At 22.7% G+C, this 19,375-nt stretch overlaps 1 protein-coding gene across 2 annotated transcripts in view; it reads right to left on the bottom strand.

Moving 5' to 3' along the window:
• The window catches only part of LOC113547901, a 55,203-nt gene that overhangs the window by 14,334 nt on the left and 21,494 nt on the right, over positions 1-19,375 (bottom strand). The window contains exons 1-4 of one of the 2 annotated variants that reach the window (XM_026948478.1): positions 14,514-14,547; positions 4,779-4,948; positions 3,423-3,558; positions 1,444-1,589 (exon numbers count right to left, since the gene is read on the bottom strand). In XM_026948478.1, the coding sequence (XP_026804279.1) occupies positions 1,444-1,589; positions 3,423-3,558; positions 4,779-4,827 (331 nt within the window). In that variant the 5' untranslated portion in view covers positions 4,828-4,948; positions 14,514-14,547. Of the gene's footprint in view, positions 1-1,443; positions 1,590-3,422; positions 3,559-4,778; positions 4,949-14,513; positions 14,548-19,375 lie in introns of those variants that run through there. The other variant, XM_026948477.1, reaches the window with a different exon arrangement.

Raw genomic sequence — 19,375 nt, 5'->3', positions numbered from 1 at the left:
CTGTTTTAAATATTTGATTATTTTTTTTTTTTTTTTTAATGGCCAAGTTGGGTTATACAAACGCATATAGATACTAATTAAATCAATACAATTAAGTAATAACAGGTACTGGTTATAATAGTAAATTAATTACTGTGTATAATTTTAGATTGAAAATAATTTATATTATTAAAGTAAATATTATATAGCGTAAAGCGTAATACAATATAATACGCACGTACTATATTTATTTATGTTTGAAATTAAAATAGTTTGTATTTGTTCATAAAATACTATTTTATTTTAATTTTCAGTAAAAAAAATCATTTAACCGTACCTTGAGGGGAGTTAAAAATATATGTAGTAATTTTCAATCAATTAATATGTCTGTTCAGTGTAAATATTTGGAGTTTTCCATTTTAAATCCTAGGGGAAGGACAGGACTGTGTTGGTTTTATAAACATTATAATAATATAATAGTTATAAAAATATCATATTTTTTAATTTCAAAATTGGAATTTGATACTGAATATTTTTATTATTGATGGATTGGACATAAAAAAATAATAATGTGAAAAGGATAGTCTATAATTATCTCATGGTTTCAGAATAGAAATACATTTAGCTAATTAAAAAAAAAAAAAAAAAAAAAAATACTTGCAATCCTGTAACTATTCTTATTGTCAAAATTAAGAAAACATATTTTTATTTAAATTATATCTTTGTTTGTACAAAATAATTTTTAATAACAATAACTTATTAACAATTATTTTAATGTAGCTATTATATACTAGGCATATATATAAATATATATATCAAGGTAATTAGTTATGATTATTATGGAAAAATTAAATGTTTTTCTTTATAAAATGGTTAAGTTCATAATAATTTATAACTATAATATTATAGTTTGAGGATAGAAAGTTAACTTATGTTAATTTTATGATATAGAAACAAAAATTGATACATAGTTATTACATACCCCTCGAACATAGGTCGTTACATATATAAATACTTAACATTTTTAAATATTTTTTTTTTTTATTAACAGAAACAGTCCGCGGCTGCTAAGGCTATCAGACGTAGCATACATTATACATTAAATTACATAATAAAGATATTAATATATAGAGATTAAGTTAAAGAGTAATTTTTAAATATTATTATAGTGTGTTTAGGAATGTGTAGCAGAGATATCTATAAAAAAATTTAATGAAAATTGTATCGTCAAACTTGTGTTGAAAAAATAGGTTTACGCTTAAAGTATACCATAATTTTACTTTGAGTTTCATTTTTAATTTAAAAAGTGGTATAATAATACTAGAAATATTTTCCAAGTTTTGAAATTACTCAAGAACTATTAGTTTAATTATAATTAAACATTAGTTTTGTGTATCACGTATAATTCAATTTACTTAAAAATATTGTTTTATTAGACATTAAATATTATTTGATTTTACTTACCAAGTGTTTTAAATATAACTGGTCTACTCCGAAATCGGCGACCTGCTTTGAACGCTGTCACAGTTACTTGATATTGTGTATTTGGCATCAAGTTACCGAGTGTCACGGAATCAGAGTTGACCGCTATCTCCGCTACTACCTTGTAACTGACCAATGGAAAAAAACACCCACTCAAATAAACAAATCGTTACATATTTAATCGCGATGGCAGACTGGTGGTTGGTTAGCCATAGCTATATATAATGTACCTACCTATAATAATATATATGACTATATGATACGTATCGTGACCTGGTGGCGGTAAGAAGGAGTTATTCGATAAAATTATATAGTTGCATGTTCGTAATATAACGTTGACGTAAAGCATTGTAATTTGTTGATTTTTAATTTTAAGGGAAATCAAAATACCAATAATTTTTTTCTTTTTTTTTAGCTAATTATATTATAGAAAATGACGTATCCACGTTAATAGTCAAATATAATTATTTAATTAGAATAGAATAATAGTAGGTAATAAATTAAAATTGAGTTTATTTTTAAATAAAATATAGAACGGACAATTGAAATATTATAATGATGTTTACCCATCTGGAGTTTTTGTTACTTAGACAATTGTTCTTATGTTCTACTTCCTTCAAACAGCATTCATATACAAAACACAAATACTTGAAAACTTTCCTACTGTGTAAAAGTAAATATTTCGTTAAAATGATTTTAATCGCTACATAATATAAATCAAGTTTCATGAAATAAAGGATATTCAATGTTTAATTAGTTAAAATATTTACATTAAAAAGAAAAAACAACAGTCACATAATGTTAATAATATATATTTTCTCTCATTATTTTTATTTTATTAAACAAATTCTAGCTTGTCAACTCAAGAAATATACGTTCTCGTTATTTTGTATTTTTTCGACTGCAAAAATACGTTTAAAATCTTCATGGAATTGTTTTACTTCATTTGTTTTTCTCTTGTTATATGTATAAGATTTTTCATTTACATTTTGTGTGACTTCTGCCTACAAAATTACTGTACACGTGTATTTTTTATTTTTATATAAAGAGATAAAATGCTTATATCGCTCAAAATTAATTATAAGGTTTTTGTAAGTAAACAGCTTTTAGAACTTGTTTTTATATGTTTAATCATGTAAGAAATTATGCATTTTATAACACGGCGAAAAGTAAAATTTAAAACGGTATTACATAATGATATTAGAATTAGTTATTATCAAACGATGTGTATGATTAAAAGTTATATTATGTTATGGAACACAAAATCTGTGGGTATTTTATTTTAGATTATTTTAGTCATAGAAAGTTTTTTACTTTGGGTCTTTATTCGATTTTGCATTGTCCATTGGGAATTTTTTTCTTTTATAGTTATTCTATCTAAATCATATTAGATAATCCCAAAAGAGATTTAGTAGAAATACTTCATACCTATAGGTTATATAAAATATATAAATTTTATATATATAATATATTATTGAGAGACAGCACAAAGATATTAATACATTTAAGCTTAATTTCGAATAATTAAAAATTAAACAAAATTTGTACAATATTATAATTTATTTCTATAACAATTTATAATTGTTTAACATTTAAAAAGGGATGTAGGCAACCGCTCAGTTGGTGTTTGTTTAGGGTACCTCGGCATTGAGTAGGTCAACCTAATGTATGTGTTAAACTTGAATTCAATGATAAATCATTGACTTATATGAAAGACGATTGCGATTGAAGACAATCCGTCAGTCTATATTATTTTATAATTTTATTACCATTATTATAATTTATTTTACTTTGGTAATTCTGTAGAACAATTAATTATAACGGAAAAGTTGAAAAGTAAAGAAAATCAATTCTTGTGAATACGTATTCACGTAGGATAGAATCAGATTTTTATACGATTAAATAATTTTGTAGATCATAACGTAAGTAGCTATAAACCTAAAATAGTTGTGTAATCATACCTGGCGTTGGTTGGTTTGTACATGACGTCATATTTTTCAATACCTATTAGTGATATTTTCCAAGATACTTTGACAGTGGTTGGACTTATGAACATGACCGTGATGTCACCAGGAGCTTGGCTGGCAGAAAAACTCCCTATAGGTGTATAAATATATATTTAATTAAACAATTTTCATAAATTATACAATTTGGAAATAGTAGCTTAATCTTATAACTCTTGTCAATTAATAATAATTACCTATGAACTTCTTTGCATTTTAAAGTGCAATAAATACTAAATGATGTATCATTAATATATTGTTTATATTTATTTAATATTGCTTGAATTTCAAATTTGATATAATAAATTGCGTTTTTATATTGAATTATTTAAAAAAAAAATTGGAATTTTACGAACATCTTAAATTTTAGACTGAGTAAATAAATAAATATATTGATTTTAGTATTTTACACAATGATATGGGTTTTTTCTTTGTTGCTGTCATTACTTTATGAAGAATTAAAAATGTACAAATTATCAATTTTGTGAGTGGTTTTTGATAGAAATCTAGATAAGCAGTCACTTGTGGAGGGGACGGCAGAGATAAAATAAGAATTTTCAATATTTTTTGAAATTTGAATTTTAATAATATTTTATTTTTCTATTATCGATTGTTTAATGGGCCAATAAATTATTATTTTCAAAGAATTGATAATAATATGTTAATAAAGAATCATAAAATATTGGTAAATGATTTGAGTTTCTGGGATTGACATATTTGATAATTTAATTTATCTAATACACATATAATTTAATATGTGTATTTGGATAGTTTTTTTAACATAGCCAAATACGTATTAACTGTTTCACGACATAATACATTTTTTTGACATTTTTTTCTCCAAAAAATATTAAAACGACAAAACACATTATTTTAAATTTATAGAGACATTCATATTAGAAAAAGTTTACCAGTCTTAAAAATGGATAATTTAAAAATAGTTTAACTTTTTGCTCCATCGTGCCGAGGAAAGGAAGTGCGATCAATGATCACTGATCATTGTTAATTTACATGTTTTCATTAAAATAATATATAGTACGTGGTGTTAACCTTGAAACAATGTATATGTTATGTGAATGTGTATGTAAGTGATTAAGTATGTATACATCTATTTGAAGATTATATACCGTACTGTAATTTAATTTTGTATTTAAAAAGATGATTAATAAAAAACGGACAATTGGTTGATGGACCTAAACTATTGATTTTGGGTGCACAGCAATAAAAGGTGAATATGTAATCATTTATGTATATTAAGTACATAATATACTTGACTAAATTACTTAACCATTTAATAAATTATGATATACTTACACACTGTTTGAAATCCATATAGTATGCAAAAAATCTGCCACAGTATCATACTAAGCTACGCATATTGATGTTAATTAATTTTCTCGTTGACGATCATACATGAGAATCGTTGATATTAAATTAAATTTAGGAAATATAATTTTAAAATCATTATTCCAATTTATAATATTCTGAAACAAAATAGATTTAATAAATATTAGTAGAATTTAGTTTTCATTATATTTTTGCAATACCTAATGTTTAATTAAAATTAATAAAATTTAATATTGTATCAACATGTAAAAAATAGTCTTATAGATTTTGTCATTGTATATAAATAGATATATTAATAAAAAGATAAATTTATCTTTTATATCATATCATATATGTTTAGACTTATACTTGTGGTCATTAGTATTTCATATTTATATCTCTTGTTTGGACCTTCAAATAGTCTATACTCCATTTTTATTTTAACACAATATTGATAATTTAACAATAATATTGTGTTTTTATCGTGTCTGCGGTTATTGTTTAGGGTATAATATTAAATAAATTTATATCCACAGAGTTGTGTAAGATTATACATATTCATTCATCAAGCACGATCACCTCCCTTTTAATTTTTAAAATCCGTTTTTTTCACATTTTTAAATATACCTACGTACTTCAATATTTTCAAATTCTTGAGATTTTTTTGTACTATTTTAGGAGTGTTTAAGATTCTGATTTTTTATTGAAAAGCTTTCTATTTTACTTTAAATTATTTAGTTGATAGTTTTTTTTGAACATTTTGATTTATCTAATTCAAAATTTAAACGACTAATTTTTTAGTTATTATAATGTTTATATTATTAAAGATAAAAGTCCTTAAATATGGATTTATAAAAATATATGTACTCGTATTTTTCAATTTGGATAATTTTTTTTTAAATAATAAATATTGATAGATTTATATAAATTACTTTTCAAATGACCATAGTCTTTATATTTCCAAACTCAACATCGTGGACTTATTATCTTTACTACACGGAGTTAAATAACTATAAAATACTCGTTCGAATTTTGATTTTGATACGTCAACATTTCTAGAAATATTATCTGATAAATAGTTTACAGTGAAAAAAGAGAGGTATGGAAAATAGAAGTTAGTATTGTGTAATATATAGATATAGACATATAAAATATACTATAAACAATTAACATAATCAAAATATTTAAAACTATACTTAATTATTGATCCATTTAAAAACAATAACAGTATTATCTCAATTGTCTGAAAAGTCTACCACCTACGCACGCTTATGGCTGAATATTTTAAGTAAATTGGTATAATAAGTTATTAAATGTTTGTTGATTTATGGTAAAATGTTTTAAGGATATAATAGAGGGTGTGGGAGCCAAAGCCGCCTACGATTATATTAGGTGTATTAAGAGGGCGTCACACCCACATATTGTGTTGTCTTCGTCTTACCAGTACGTAACATTGCAAATTTACGCACAGCAGATCACGTTTAGTTCCATTAGTTTAAAAATTAGAGTGAATCAACCTGTTATGAAACTTGACGGTAAGAAAATTATCTGTGTTTGTATGGTGGATTTAACGATAGTTCAATATTTTTGCAAGTTATGCGTATATAATATAGCGTAAATTAAAAAGGCTCATAACTCACTTAAAAACTGAATAATCGTAAAAAACCAACATACAAACATAGATAATGTTCTTACCATTAAGTTTCATAATAGTTAGATTCACTCTAATTTTTAAACTAACGGAGTTGAACGTGATCTGCTGAGCGTAAATTTGCTATGTTGCTCAGTTGTAAGACGGAGACAACATATTATGCAAGTGTTGCGTCCTCGTAATTAGCTAGGGACACACATTTTTTTCTTAATTTTTTGTTTTATAATTTACCAGAGGCTATTATTTCTATTTCAAGTCGAGCACTATTTTTAAAGTTATATAGTATTACGTCTACATATTTTGCTGAGTTTATAAGAAATATCATCATTCACATATTAAATTATGCATGATCACATACATTTTTCATTAAGCAGTCCTTTATGGTTCAAAAGAGTATCGTTGTTTCTAAATACAATAAGACCTTTTATTTTTAATACTGAATTATTCTTAGATCATTCAATATGAATTTGAAATAAAATAATAGATATCTGGGAATAAACAAGTTTAAAAAATGTACAACATATATCTATTTTATTAGTAAATTAACTATTAAGTAAATTATATATTTAATGTTTAATTAGTTTTATAACGATTTTTTTTTATTGTTTATGAGTGTTGAAACAGATTTATACGGCTGTATTGGTCATTGAATTTAGTAATTTGTTGAGATTTTGAAAAGGTATCTTATACCTAGTTTTAAACTATCAACCAACATTAAATACATTTGACTTAAATTCAATATTAATATCATTTTTGAAATTTGAATAATGTGACGATTTATCATTGCAGTTTAAGTTATAAAATAACTAATAACATAATATGCATCTGTCGTTTATTCTGTGTTAAAGTGAACTAAGTGAGACGGGTACCAAAGTATCCAATAACCGCTGCCTGAACTCTGTTCGGTTTTTGAAGATATTTATTTATTAATTAAATTTATATTGGATGTGGAAACTTGGACAAAAGTGTAACTGAACAAAATAAACAGAAAGCAAGTAATTTTGATCAAAATTAATTAGAGAAAGTTTCTGATAGATTTTTTTGATAAATTATTTTTTTCACTAGTGCTGGAATTGAATATTAAATTATTTTGAATTATTATAATGAAAAAAATACAATTATTGAATAATTTAGGTTTTATATGAAAAATTAAAATACATTTTAAATTTTACCATTTTTTTTATAGGTTTTTATAGAAAGGAATATTACTTTAACAGTTCATAACATACTTAAGGTACCTACCTAATAAATATTAATTTATTTTGATATTTCAGACAAAAATATATTTACAAACATTTTTTTATAAAATAACATATTTAAATATTATTTTTTTTAAATTTAACATTAAATTAAAAACATTTTTTGATTATTTTATAGACAGTTGATTTAAATTTATTTAGATAACATAATATTATATAATATGATTTTTATACTATTATTTATAAATATATTTTTATTTTAATGTGTTAACAAATATTTAGTTTTCAGATACTTCAAACGCCTTAATAAATAATAATATATATTATGTCACATCCATTGGACGCACTGATCCGTTTCATAACTTTATTATTTGTTTGGACACGCAAATATATTATGACGATGATTATGTTGTATTTATTTTAAAAACTAGTAGAGGTTCCCTATCAGGCTAAATGTTATTTTATTAATCAAATAAATGTTTTATATGAGCTATTTGAAAAGCAATATTTATTGTTCAAATCAAAAAAATCAAGGAATTATGTGAACACACTTATTGTTTAATGTTTTTTATGCTTAATAAAAGAACATAGCCTTCTGGCGTCTCTCCAGCTTACCTCTACTAATTTTTAAATACAATAGTCTGTTACCTTTACTCTATTAAAAATGTATACATATTTTTTTACTTAATAATTTATGTGAATGTATTGGTTTTAATAAATGATTTTTAGTTAAAATTTAATTAAAATTTTAAACGAGTTTCTATTTTTATAATAATTTGAATTGTATTATTGTTCCACTATTATGCGAATGGATATATACACCAAGAATCATGTTTTGTGCTATTAAATTTTATTTTTATGTTTGGAAATTTATCCATATTCTGTAATTATATGTTAGATACATTGAATAGTAACGGATCAGAAGTCAAATGAATTCGAAATTTATAATTATTATTTATATTTTATTATTGTGAAACGTTGAAGAGTGATTTTTATATTACTTTAATAAAGATGAGCAGTTAGGTATGTTACACACACTGTAATAATCAACGTATTAGTTAATACATAAATGCATTTCGGTGCAACTGTCAAATATTAATTAAATGATATTTGACACGTTAACTCTATTAAAGCATTATATCTACAGTCACAGTGATATTATTATCAGTTATTTAATATTTTGATACCATTGGATATAAATTGAGATAGGGTGAATTTTTTTATTTCAGTTTTTTATTATGTCTTTTAATCAATAAATTTTAACGTTGACATCTAAAAACGAACATGGCTGTTAGATATTATCAGTACATAATAATTCAACTAAATAATACGTATACAACAATGAATAATATGTACGATGTACGGAATATATAAGTTGTGTAATTATATCACGTTAAAATTATATATTAACTATTCTAGTGATAGACTATTATTTATTAAAATACAAAATAATATAACATAACAATAATTATATTGTATTCGCGGTTCTATTCATTCTGTTATATTTTATCTGTCTGATACCGGTACATAAATTAATTTTTTTAATACTAGTAAAAAAATTAAAAATTATAATAGGTACTTTATGAAATATACACTAAAAAAAGTAAATATATTGCAGTTTCCAATATTGTTGAATATTTACTTATACCCAACTTATTAGTCCTATATAAACCTGATTTATTTGAAAATAACAAATCAAATTTTTCGAATATGTATTTTAAATATTTATTCTGATATTTGATTTATAAATAATTTGGTACTAATTCCCTCAACTATTTACAAATGTTTGCTTATTTAAATCATACTCGTTAAAATGTATAGATTCAGTAATTGCTTGCATTTAAAAATACAATAGTTGAACGATTCTGCAGAAAGTTTTAAGAAAAATTGTAATGAGTATAACCATTGGTTCAGTTTAAAATACCTAAATTATCTTCAGGATACCGTACTTAAAAAGCTTTAAAAAAATAATATTTAATTTTTCTCCATTAAATTTATTGTGAGAACTCACATTTGGTATTTTATAATAAGGAAAAATATTAATAACCATTTATATATCAAATTGTGAAATAATTAAAAATTTTTTTTGAAATATTAATGTTTCTATTATTATAGCTAAAGTATTTAAAATATTAGTATTAAATTAAATATAATATACAAATAAAATAGAAATATAGAAAAAAAATAGTAACAATAAATAATAAATAATATAAGTTAATGCTAGTAAAACATGATTACTTTAGAAATATAATAGTTTTATTTTACGATTCGAAATTAATTATTAATATGTACCCCATTTGAAAAAAATATAATGTTAGTTCTCGAAATTAATTTTATTACTAATGAAAAAAGCAGAATTATCATTAGTTTTACTTTTGAGAAATGTCTAATCCTTTTATTTTTATTTTAATAAGAAATAATATACAATGTTTTCTTCACTTAAAATGCGATAAAAATAAAAATATAATATCTAATTTTGTTTTTCTGAATCATTGAAAAATTAAGAGTAGGTATGTATATATTAGAACCTACTTAGTAAATACTAATGTTTATCATATTAAATATATTTAAATAGTTTTTAATAGTTCTTATTACCGTTTAATATAAAAAAATTTTCTTTGTTTTTTTTGTATTAAAAAAATAATAATAATATTATTTAAATTGTTTGTTTATACGTTGAAATAACTATACAATTTTTCATAAAAACGATAAATGTATAAAAATATGTTTTGATAGTGAACTAATTGTGTGATATATCAATACGTGTACACACCAAATGACACATACTGACTTATAATGCAGGACACGAGAGGTCACCGTTTTGTATGAACAAAGGGCGTGGTGTCCTAGACTATATGTTTGCTCATTAATCAAGTACCGAATGTTAAACTTTTTCTTTTCTTGTCTACACCGGTTGCTTATATAGAACGATATTAATTCATCCACTTCTAGTCTTTCCTCCGTTGAATGTGTTTATTGTTTACTATAATGTTACCCAATTTTTTTTAGTTATGTTAAATTATATTACTATAGTACTTGCATATCATGTATTGTATTTGTATGCTATTAATAGTGAATATTATTAATATTTTATTTTGTTGTTCACATAATATTTTCTTAGAAACTTGCATTTAAGTTATAAGCTTATAGAAATGTTAAAAATTTTAATAATTCTTTCTCGATATAATATTATTCTGCTATATTATTAATAATTTTGCAGAATTCGATATTTTTTTAACATTTATTTTTTGCGATATAATACTATTATTATTGTTGACTAACATTTTGCAGTAAATTATTTTTCCAAGGAATTAGTTAGTTACATTAGAACCTTTAATGATAAGTAATTATTGGACTATCCGGAGCTATAATAGACTAATTCATTAGACCAATAATAATATTGCAGTTATTAATTTATTATTTTTTTTTCTGTTCCTAAATAAATTATATTATTTTTAATTAAACGTAGGTTTTGTAATATTAGCTTATACATTTTACGATGGTATTTTTATCAATAATTTGGGTACAAGAAAAATAATTTTGTTACCATAATTAATGATATATATAAAATCTTAAATTGATATATCCTAATTTATAATTTATACAAATGATCAGAAAAGATAGTAATTTACTAATTGTTGATATACTCCGTATATGTTTTAATTATTACTACCATATATAATATTGTTCAAACATAAATGCATAAGTAATGTACGTTTGTAATTTTAAATTTGATTATTTTATAAACCGTTATTTATATCAAACTGAGAGATAATATGATTCTCTTACTATATTATTGTTTAATAAATTTCAATAAGATGTCATCGTGCAGTGTTTTGAAATAAATTATCATTTTCCTGAAAACCTTTTGATTTAACTCATCATCAAATAGTTTCGACTAAATTCAATTAATATTTGCATTTCAATTATTTGTGAACTAGTATTATAGGTGTTTTCATTTGTGTGCATTGTTATGGTAATTATTTATCAGACTTTGATATCCCAAACCTAACATAATATTATACACATCTGGATGTATACCCCTTATAGATTTAGATTTAGATTAACCTATCAATAATTTATTTTTTTAATTTTCTTATATGTTGAATCAAAATTGTTAACTTTATTTAATATTAATATTATAAAAAATGATGCCTATCTTTTTTTCTTATAAGAATAATTTTAATCAAAATATAATTGTTTAAGTATAAAAAAATGTTTTTAATGTATATTTTATTTTAAATTTTTTTTGGTTAAAATTCTTAATTAAAGTTAAATTATTGTAAATATTTGTTTGGTAAGTCTTTATCACGACGATGTTGAATAAATCTAATAAAAATAAAAATGTATGTTTTATGATGTGTTAGGAAGTTTAAAGCGGCCATAGTAATCAAATAACTGAGCAAATTATAAAAGTAATATAATAAAGTAATAATAACATGCTAATTACAAGATAAATATTTACTCCAGATCATCTCATATTTGTACACACGTAAAAGTTGACGTATACATTTCACACTATGATTAAGTTATTTTAAAATAATATTGTTAATTTTTTTTTATTTTTACTTAATGTATATTTTGAAACTGAAGAAAATTTCAAAAAACTAGCATTTTAAGTACAAAGTTTATTTTTTTTCAATACGTCTCATCTAAAAATAGGAATTTTCATGATATAATATTTATAGTGACATGCATTGAAATATAAACAAAAAATAGTTATGACGGGGAACTGCACGAGTGTCCATTGTCCGGGCTTGGGAGTGTGTAGTAATGTTTATCAAAAATAACTCTTCTAGTAATTATTGAAAAAAAATCTGTTTTGAAATTCTGATTTCAGTATCATCTTTTGGCACAAATATAAACATAAAAAAAACATTTAAATTGATATAGTTATACAATTTGAAAGTCGGTAAATCGTTGTATAAGTATAAAACTTTTTTATGCATGAATAGGAAATTGTACAATATTGGGACCACTGATGTCTAGCGCTTTTATCAATTTTTGATTAACAATAAAGTGAATTGATACGATACAAACTTCCAATATCATTTTTCTTAGAATTCAACATATTTTTAAACAAAAAAAATGTTGTATGTGGTGTGTATTTTTATAAATTGAATTATATCATTGTCTTACTTTGCGAATGGATAGTTACAATATAATGATCATATTCCATATTATTAAATTGTATTTTCTTATTTGTTTTGTAAAGAGTTATTGATATTCTTTAATAATTACGAATTAGTTAAATTTGATAGTAACGGATTAGAACTTAGAAGGTCAAGTGAACTCGAAATTTATAATTATTATTTATATTTCAGAATTGTGAAACGTTGAAGAGTCATTTTTACATTATATTAATGAAGATGAACAATTAAATTACACACACTATAATAATTGTAATAATACGTGTTATATTGATATTTTTGGATGATTGGTCGGAGGTGTGACATTTTTAAATAGTGCCCGGACTGTATAAAATAGTTGTGATACAACCATGTGCCACAGACAAGATAAAAATAATATTTATTCTATTAGATGTATGCAACATATTTTGGAAACGTACGTTAAACATACTTAATAAAAATTGAAGATTAAAATGTAGGTTTTAAGTATAGCTCGTCGCCGAGGAGTAAGTAACTGTAATGTAGGTACGTGTTAAACATTAATTCAATAATAATTTTAATTGAAGTAATACAGGGTTATTCAAAATGATTAATCCGATTTAAAATGCTTATATATTTTTAGTTTTTAAGTTTAGGGTAACGTCTGACACATAAAATAAAAAGATAATATTTTAAATTTATGTAATGGTACCAAAATGTTCCATGTGGCTACCATTGTCACATTAATACAATCTAATCGAAACGCATATCTGTTGTAATTGATTGCACTAATTTGAAGGTTGATAATAATGGTAAATATACAGTATTTAAAATGCTATATTTTTGACATATCCCCGAAATATCTAGTTATATATTGCGTAAGAAGAAGTGACCAAGAAAGCCAAGTGCAAAACATTGGATGATACATTTTGAATGACTCTGTTTATTATTAATCATATATTATTTTATATTTATATTGCTTTTAGAGTAATTTATTTTATTATTAGTAATATTATAGATTGAATTAATATTTCCTGAAAATAGTGAAAACATTATGAAATTTAGAAAATGCCACTGTGTGTACAAAATATTATAATATACAATAGAAGTTATATGTACCAATAAGTAGTATAAAACAAATAACAAAAAGTTTAATCGTAATTCTTCGTTTAAATATTTAATTTTATAAAAATTTGAATTTAAAATGTCTATAAAAAACTTTGTTTATTTATTTCTTAGATTCTTTGGTTACTTTATGAACTACTTTTGAGAAACCATGAATTCAATTTTAAGTTTTTCGAAAATTAGAAATGTATGTTAATAGCTCAAATTGAGTAAAAATATTTTAAAAATGTTATCATGTGTTGGAAATGATAAAATTAATATTTAGTGAAAATTTCAAGTGTATTTTAAGAAACTCAAATTATCTTTAAAGAATTTTTTTCACTTTTGCAGTCTTATGTTTTATGGTAAAATTTGTTGGTGGAATATTTTTTATGATTTATACAAATATTGAACTTATTAACATAAAACTAATGAATGGAATTTGGTTAATGAGTTCATTAGTTTTTAAAAATAAAATAATATTTGTTATAATTAAATCCTTGTATTTTAACTTTCAACTGGTTTTGTTATTAAATTGTTTAAACAAACTGTTTTGCAAAAATAATTTTTATATTACTAAATTATTATAATTTTTAACGATATTATAGTTTTTTTCAAAATTGTATACGTCGAATAATGTAGTGAAATAATAAGCTCATACTTGAAAAAAATTCCATTCTGTGATTTTCAATTGAATGCCAAGATATTGCATTCGTATAAATCGTATGTATAGCCTTTAAACAAACAAAAAAAAAAAAACACTTGTAACTCAATATTATATATATATATGTACATATAAATACAATTATCTTTTGGTTATAAAATGATTTAATTTAATTTGTATATATTTTATACAAAGAAGAATTATAAATATAAATTGTATTATTAACTGGATTAAAAATTTAAGTATCTATTTAAGTTGAGAAAGTAGTAAAACGGGATAAATTATTTTAAACCGATAAGAGTATATTTAAATGTTATTTTATTGCATTTTTATAGTTTTAATAAGTGTAGTAGGTACCTAGTGTAGTGGATACGCTTACGAGTTATGAAATATGATAATATTATGTTCTTTTTAGTTGAAATATGCTAAGTTTTTATTAATAATTTTAATACCTTTTTATGGTTTTTTTTATTTTAATATTACCAGAATAAAATAATCATTATTACATTTCTTGTTATTTATTTAAAAAACCACTAAAATAAAAAATTATTTATTTTGTTTTTTAATAATTAGATTATATCTATTTTATACACATAGTCTTTTTCTAGTACAATTATATTGGTGTAAGAGCAAATTTTGTTGAACAGTAGTGTTAGGTCATAAAGTGTTTTTAGTTTTGTTTTACACTATGAGAATATTGATAAAAATACCATCTGGATAAAATGTTTGATCTACTTTACATAACTATATAAGATGTTTTATAAAACTTTAATTCTACTCAAATTCGATGTCATATAAATTTAAAAAAAAAGTAAAACGCTTTGTAAATCTAATATATTACTTGGTTCACTCAGATTATATTAACGTAAAAATCTGTTTATTTACTCAAGGTACCTACAGAATATTTAGAAATATTTGAAACTCAATACATTTTTTTTAAATATACCATATTATATATATGTATATATCATTAAGGTTCTTATATTTTTACGTTAAGTGCTATAGTTTCTGAATTAAATAAAATAATAAAAAAAAAACTATGCTCTTGTGCCCTCTGTCCTCTATTTCAACTCTAATACGGCACCAGAAGGAGTTGAGTGAAACTTTACAAATTTTATCCAAATTCCTTACTCATGGAACTTAACGAATAAAGGGACTACTGTCTAAAAAGAATTATGTTGAAAAAATAAGGACCACCATTATACTATATATAATTTATAAAAATGTATAATTGAGATAGTAATGTAATAATTTTGATTTCCATTGTTGTTCATAATTTTTAATGATCTTACTACGTATATTTTGAATTAAAAAAAACAGTTAGATATTTTATTTTATGCAATGAAATGATAAAAATACGATTCAAAATACATTTAGGTATTTAAAATTAATTTATACTTTAAAATATTTAACTAAGTGAAAAAAATATATCTTATATTCTTTGGTCATATAATGTAAAAGTACTTACATACATATTCATCCGGTAGTTTTTCTAGGATTCTTAACCTAATTTAATTAAAATATCTGCACAATAATAATTGATATATATTTTTTTTAAATTCACAAATATGTTTAATTGGTTTGGTGACTGTTTATTGGTAAGTATAGAATTGTTTAATAAGCTGAAAGGTGGTTTTAAATCCTTTTCAAATAGGATTTTTTTTTATAACATCAAAAAGCTCAATTTATGTGATGAGATACAAGTTGTTTTTAAAACTACCACTGATTTATTATAGTTTTCTAACTGAAGGTCTATGAAGAAGTACCTACTGATTAATGGTATAATATATTTTTGGTCCAATAAAATATTTATACAATGAATAGATGAATAGACTGAAAAAACTTTTAATCCAATAATAGACAAAATAATATGTTTTATATACAATATACATCCTATTATTATAATTCTATTAATTTAGATTCAGTAAAATTAATGCTAAGATATATTTTGAGTTTTTATTGAATGTCGAGTAAATTTTATTCAATTTATAATAAACTTTTTAAATGTTTAGAGTAAATTATAATTTACTGAACAATGTAGTTGTGTAACATTATTTAAAGACACGGCTTAGGATAGTGGTGTGCTAATTTGCGTTGGTATTGAATTCGAGAGTAATGATAACTCATCGTATTATTCAAATAGAATTGGAGTAAAGTTTGGTTTAAACCATATGTCTTTTGCTATGTTATTGGAAATGGTGATACAATTTCCATAATATACATTTCACTAAAAGATAATATATTTCAGAACATTAACTCCTTATACATCTCTATATATTCATAGTTGAAAATCGTTTGCAAAATAAAACCTCAAGGCACTCATGAGTATAAGTTTTTAGAAAGTTCTTTCGAAAGTTGAACTAGATTTCAATTCATAATAAACAAAATAAAATGACGGTTAAAACATTCTCACTCCATATCATATGTCAAACTGTGTGTAATACACGTTGAATTACTTTCTTTAAACTCTTTCTAAAATGTTTGAAGGTTTAAATGTAACAAGTTCAAACCAATTTAATAGTTTTGATTAATAGACTAAACTTTTATTAAGCCATATTTTACGAAAAATAAAATAAAGTTTAGAAAAAGGATACAACTTAAGGTTATTTTAAATAAAACTTGTATTATAACATTAAAATACGTGTAATTTGTTTTTTTATAAATAGTACTAATAATTAAAGTTTAGGCAAGAAGAATAGAGTGATTATGTTTTAAACGTTTAGCAATTGTTAAAAATGTCTTATTTATTTTTGAATTAAATAACCACAATATAACATTACAAATTAGTACCTAATTTATTATTCATTGGTTGATAATTTTGTTTATGTCAGTTAACATTTTCATAAAAAATTTTTGAATATACTTTATTATTTATGTTAAAAATAAAAGTGTATTTTACTTAATAAAAAAAGAATACGGGAATTTCGAAAACTTTATTAAAAAAAAAAAAAAAATGTAACTATCAATTTGAGGTTTAGAGCTTATAATGTGTATAATTTGATCTGTTAAGTAATATCTTAACATATTGAATCTTTATTTTTATGTAAATATACAAATAAATAATGAAGATTAAAAATATGTAATTTTAGCTGTTGATTAATAATTCTATAGACAAAATATTTAATTTATATTTTAGTTAATTTAATAACTTTTAGATTATAATTTTTCATTGTTAAATGATAAAAATGAATAGTTTGGAAACAATAACTACCTTCGTAAGACATCTTATAATTATTTAAAAATGTTTTAGTATAATTTATGTTTTATTTAAAAATTTCGCATTTTTATTTAGAACTGTAGTATGTGTGCACATATGGTCCACAACGTTTGTTTTGGTATTGAAATACGATATCACCGTGGATCATTAATTACAATTATTTTAATTAATGGAACCATTTGTCTATATTTAAGTCGAATTTTCTATACAAGTGTATATAATATGTCATTAATTCGAACTATATTTGATAAGGTTTTTTTTTTGTTCGATTGTCGTAAAAACATTATTCAGAGGTCGTCAAATGGTATTTTTTTTTATCGTCTTTAGTAATTTCACACCCATAATATTGATTGAACTACACATTGGACATGGTCAATGAAACTGTGAATTTTGTGGCCCCCCATGAGGCACTGGACGTGAGTCATTGCATTGGATTTGCAATAGATCGAGCACGTTTCGGTAATTTCACATATACGTGTTTTACGATGGGATTCTTACACACATAAATAATCTGGGAAAGTTTATGATGAGATTTTTTTCATTCCCATATCTTGAATCAAGAACAGTCGTAAATTTTAAATATGCCCGTTGACTTAGTAATGTGAAAATAAAAATGGATTTTGGCGTGTAGTAGTCAATATTCCGGAAACAAAACAGTATTTATTATTCAATAATATTCAAACAATAAGTTAATAGGATTTAAAAACAATTAGATAAGAGTACGATAATTATCGTTATATACATATTATATTGTATTTACTGAATTTGGTTTATGTGTATTTTAATTTCATTTTTACCTTTAACGTTGTTTTGATTACGATATCTTAACATTCTTAACTGCTTTTGTATACGTTATATATGTAACATGGGCGGTGTTTATAAATAGGCTAGGTTAGATTATTTTTGGATTATTACAGAACTTTTTCAGATTAAATTAAAAGACTTCAAAAAACTTAAGTAAATGTGATATACAATATTGTTAAGAGAAATTGTTACGCATATTATTTTAAATTATAAACTTTAATTATAATTTTAAAGTTAATACGCAATATTAAAAATTAAAGTTTGATTAGTTTTAAAATTAAGTTAATAAAAAGCTTTTTAAATAAAATAAATCATTCTATTTATTTCAATTTTGAGCTAATGGCATAATATTTAATTAAACATTTATTTATTACATAATTTGAATAGCTCTGACAATTTATTAAACTATCTATAAATCTTCTAAATACACGGATAGTTAAAATAATGTTTATGCGTTTAAGCAGCCATTTTTTTCAAAATCATTCATTCTAACATTTTCTAATAATAAGTATATATAATCTGGTTTTATTATGTCATCACATAATATTATCTATATACTTTTAAGATTCTTATACTATTGATTTTATGTAATATATATGTATATTATTGAATCAGTAAATCATTCGTGGATTTTTTTTATTTTACAGATTTTACGTTTCATGGTTCAACATTGAACATACATTTTACAAGATATAATTAAATGAACACGTGTATAATATTGTATAATATGATAAGGTAGAATTAATGACACACATAGTATCGAATAACAGTAAATTTGTTCGACGTCAGCCATATAAATTACTCTTGACATTGGCGCAAAGTCCTTTCCGTATTTCAT

Source organism: Rhopalosiphum maidis, chromosome 1 (assembly GCF_003676215.2).
Source record: "Rhopalosiphum maidis isolate BTI-1 chromosome 1, ASM367621v3, whole genome shotgun sequence".
Classification (NCBI taxonomy): Eukaryota; Metazoa; Arthropoda; class Insecta; order Hemiptera; family Aphididae; genus Rhopalosiphum; species Rhopalosiphum maidis.
The sequence above is the reverse complement of the archived record's forward strand: the minus strand, read 5'-3'. Positions and strand labels throughout refer to the sequence as shown.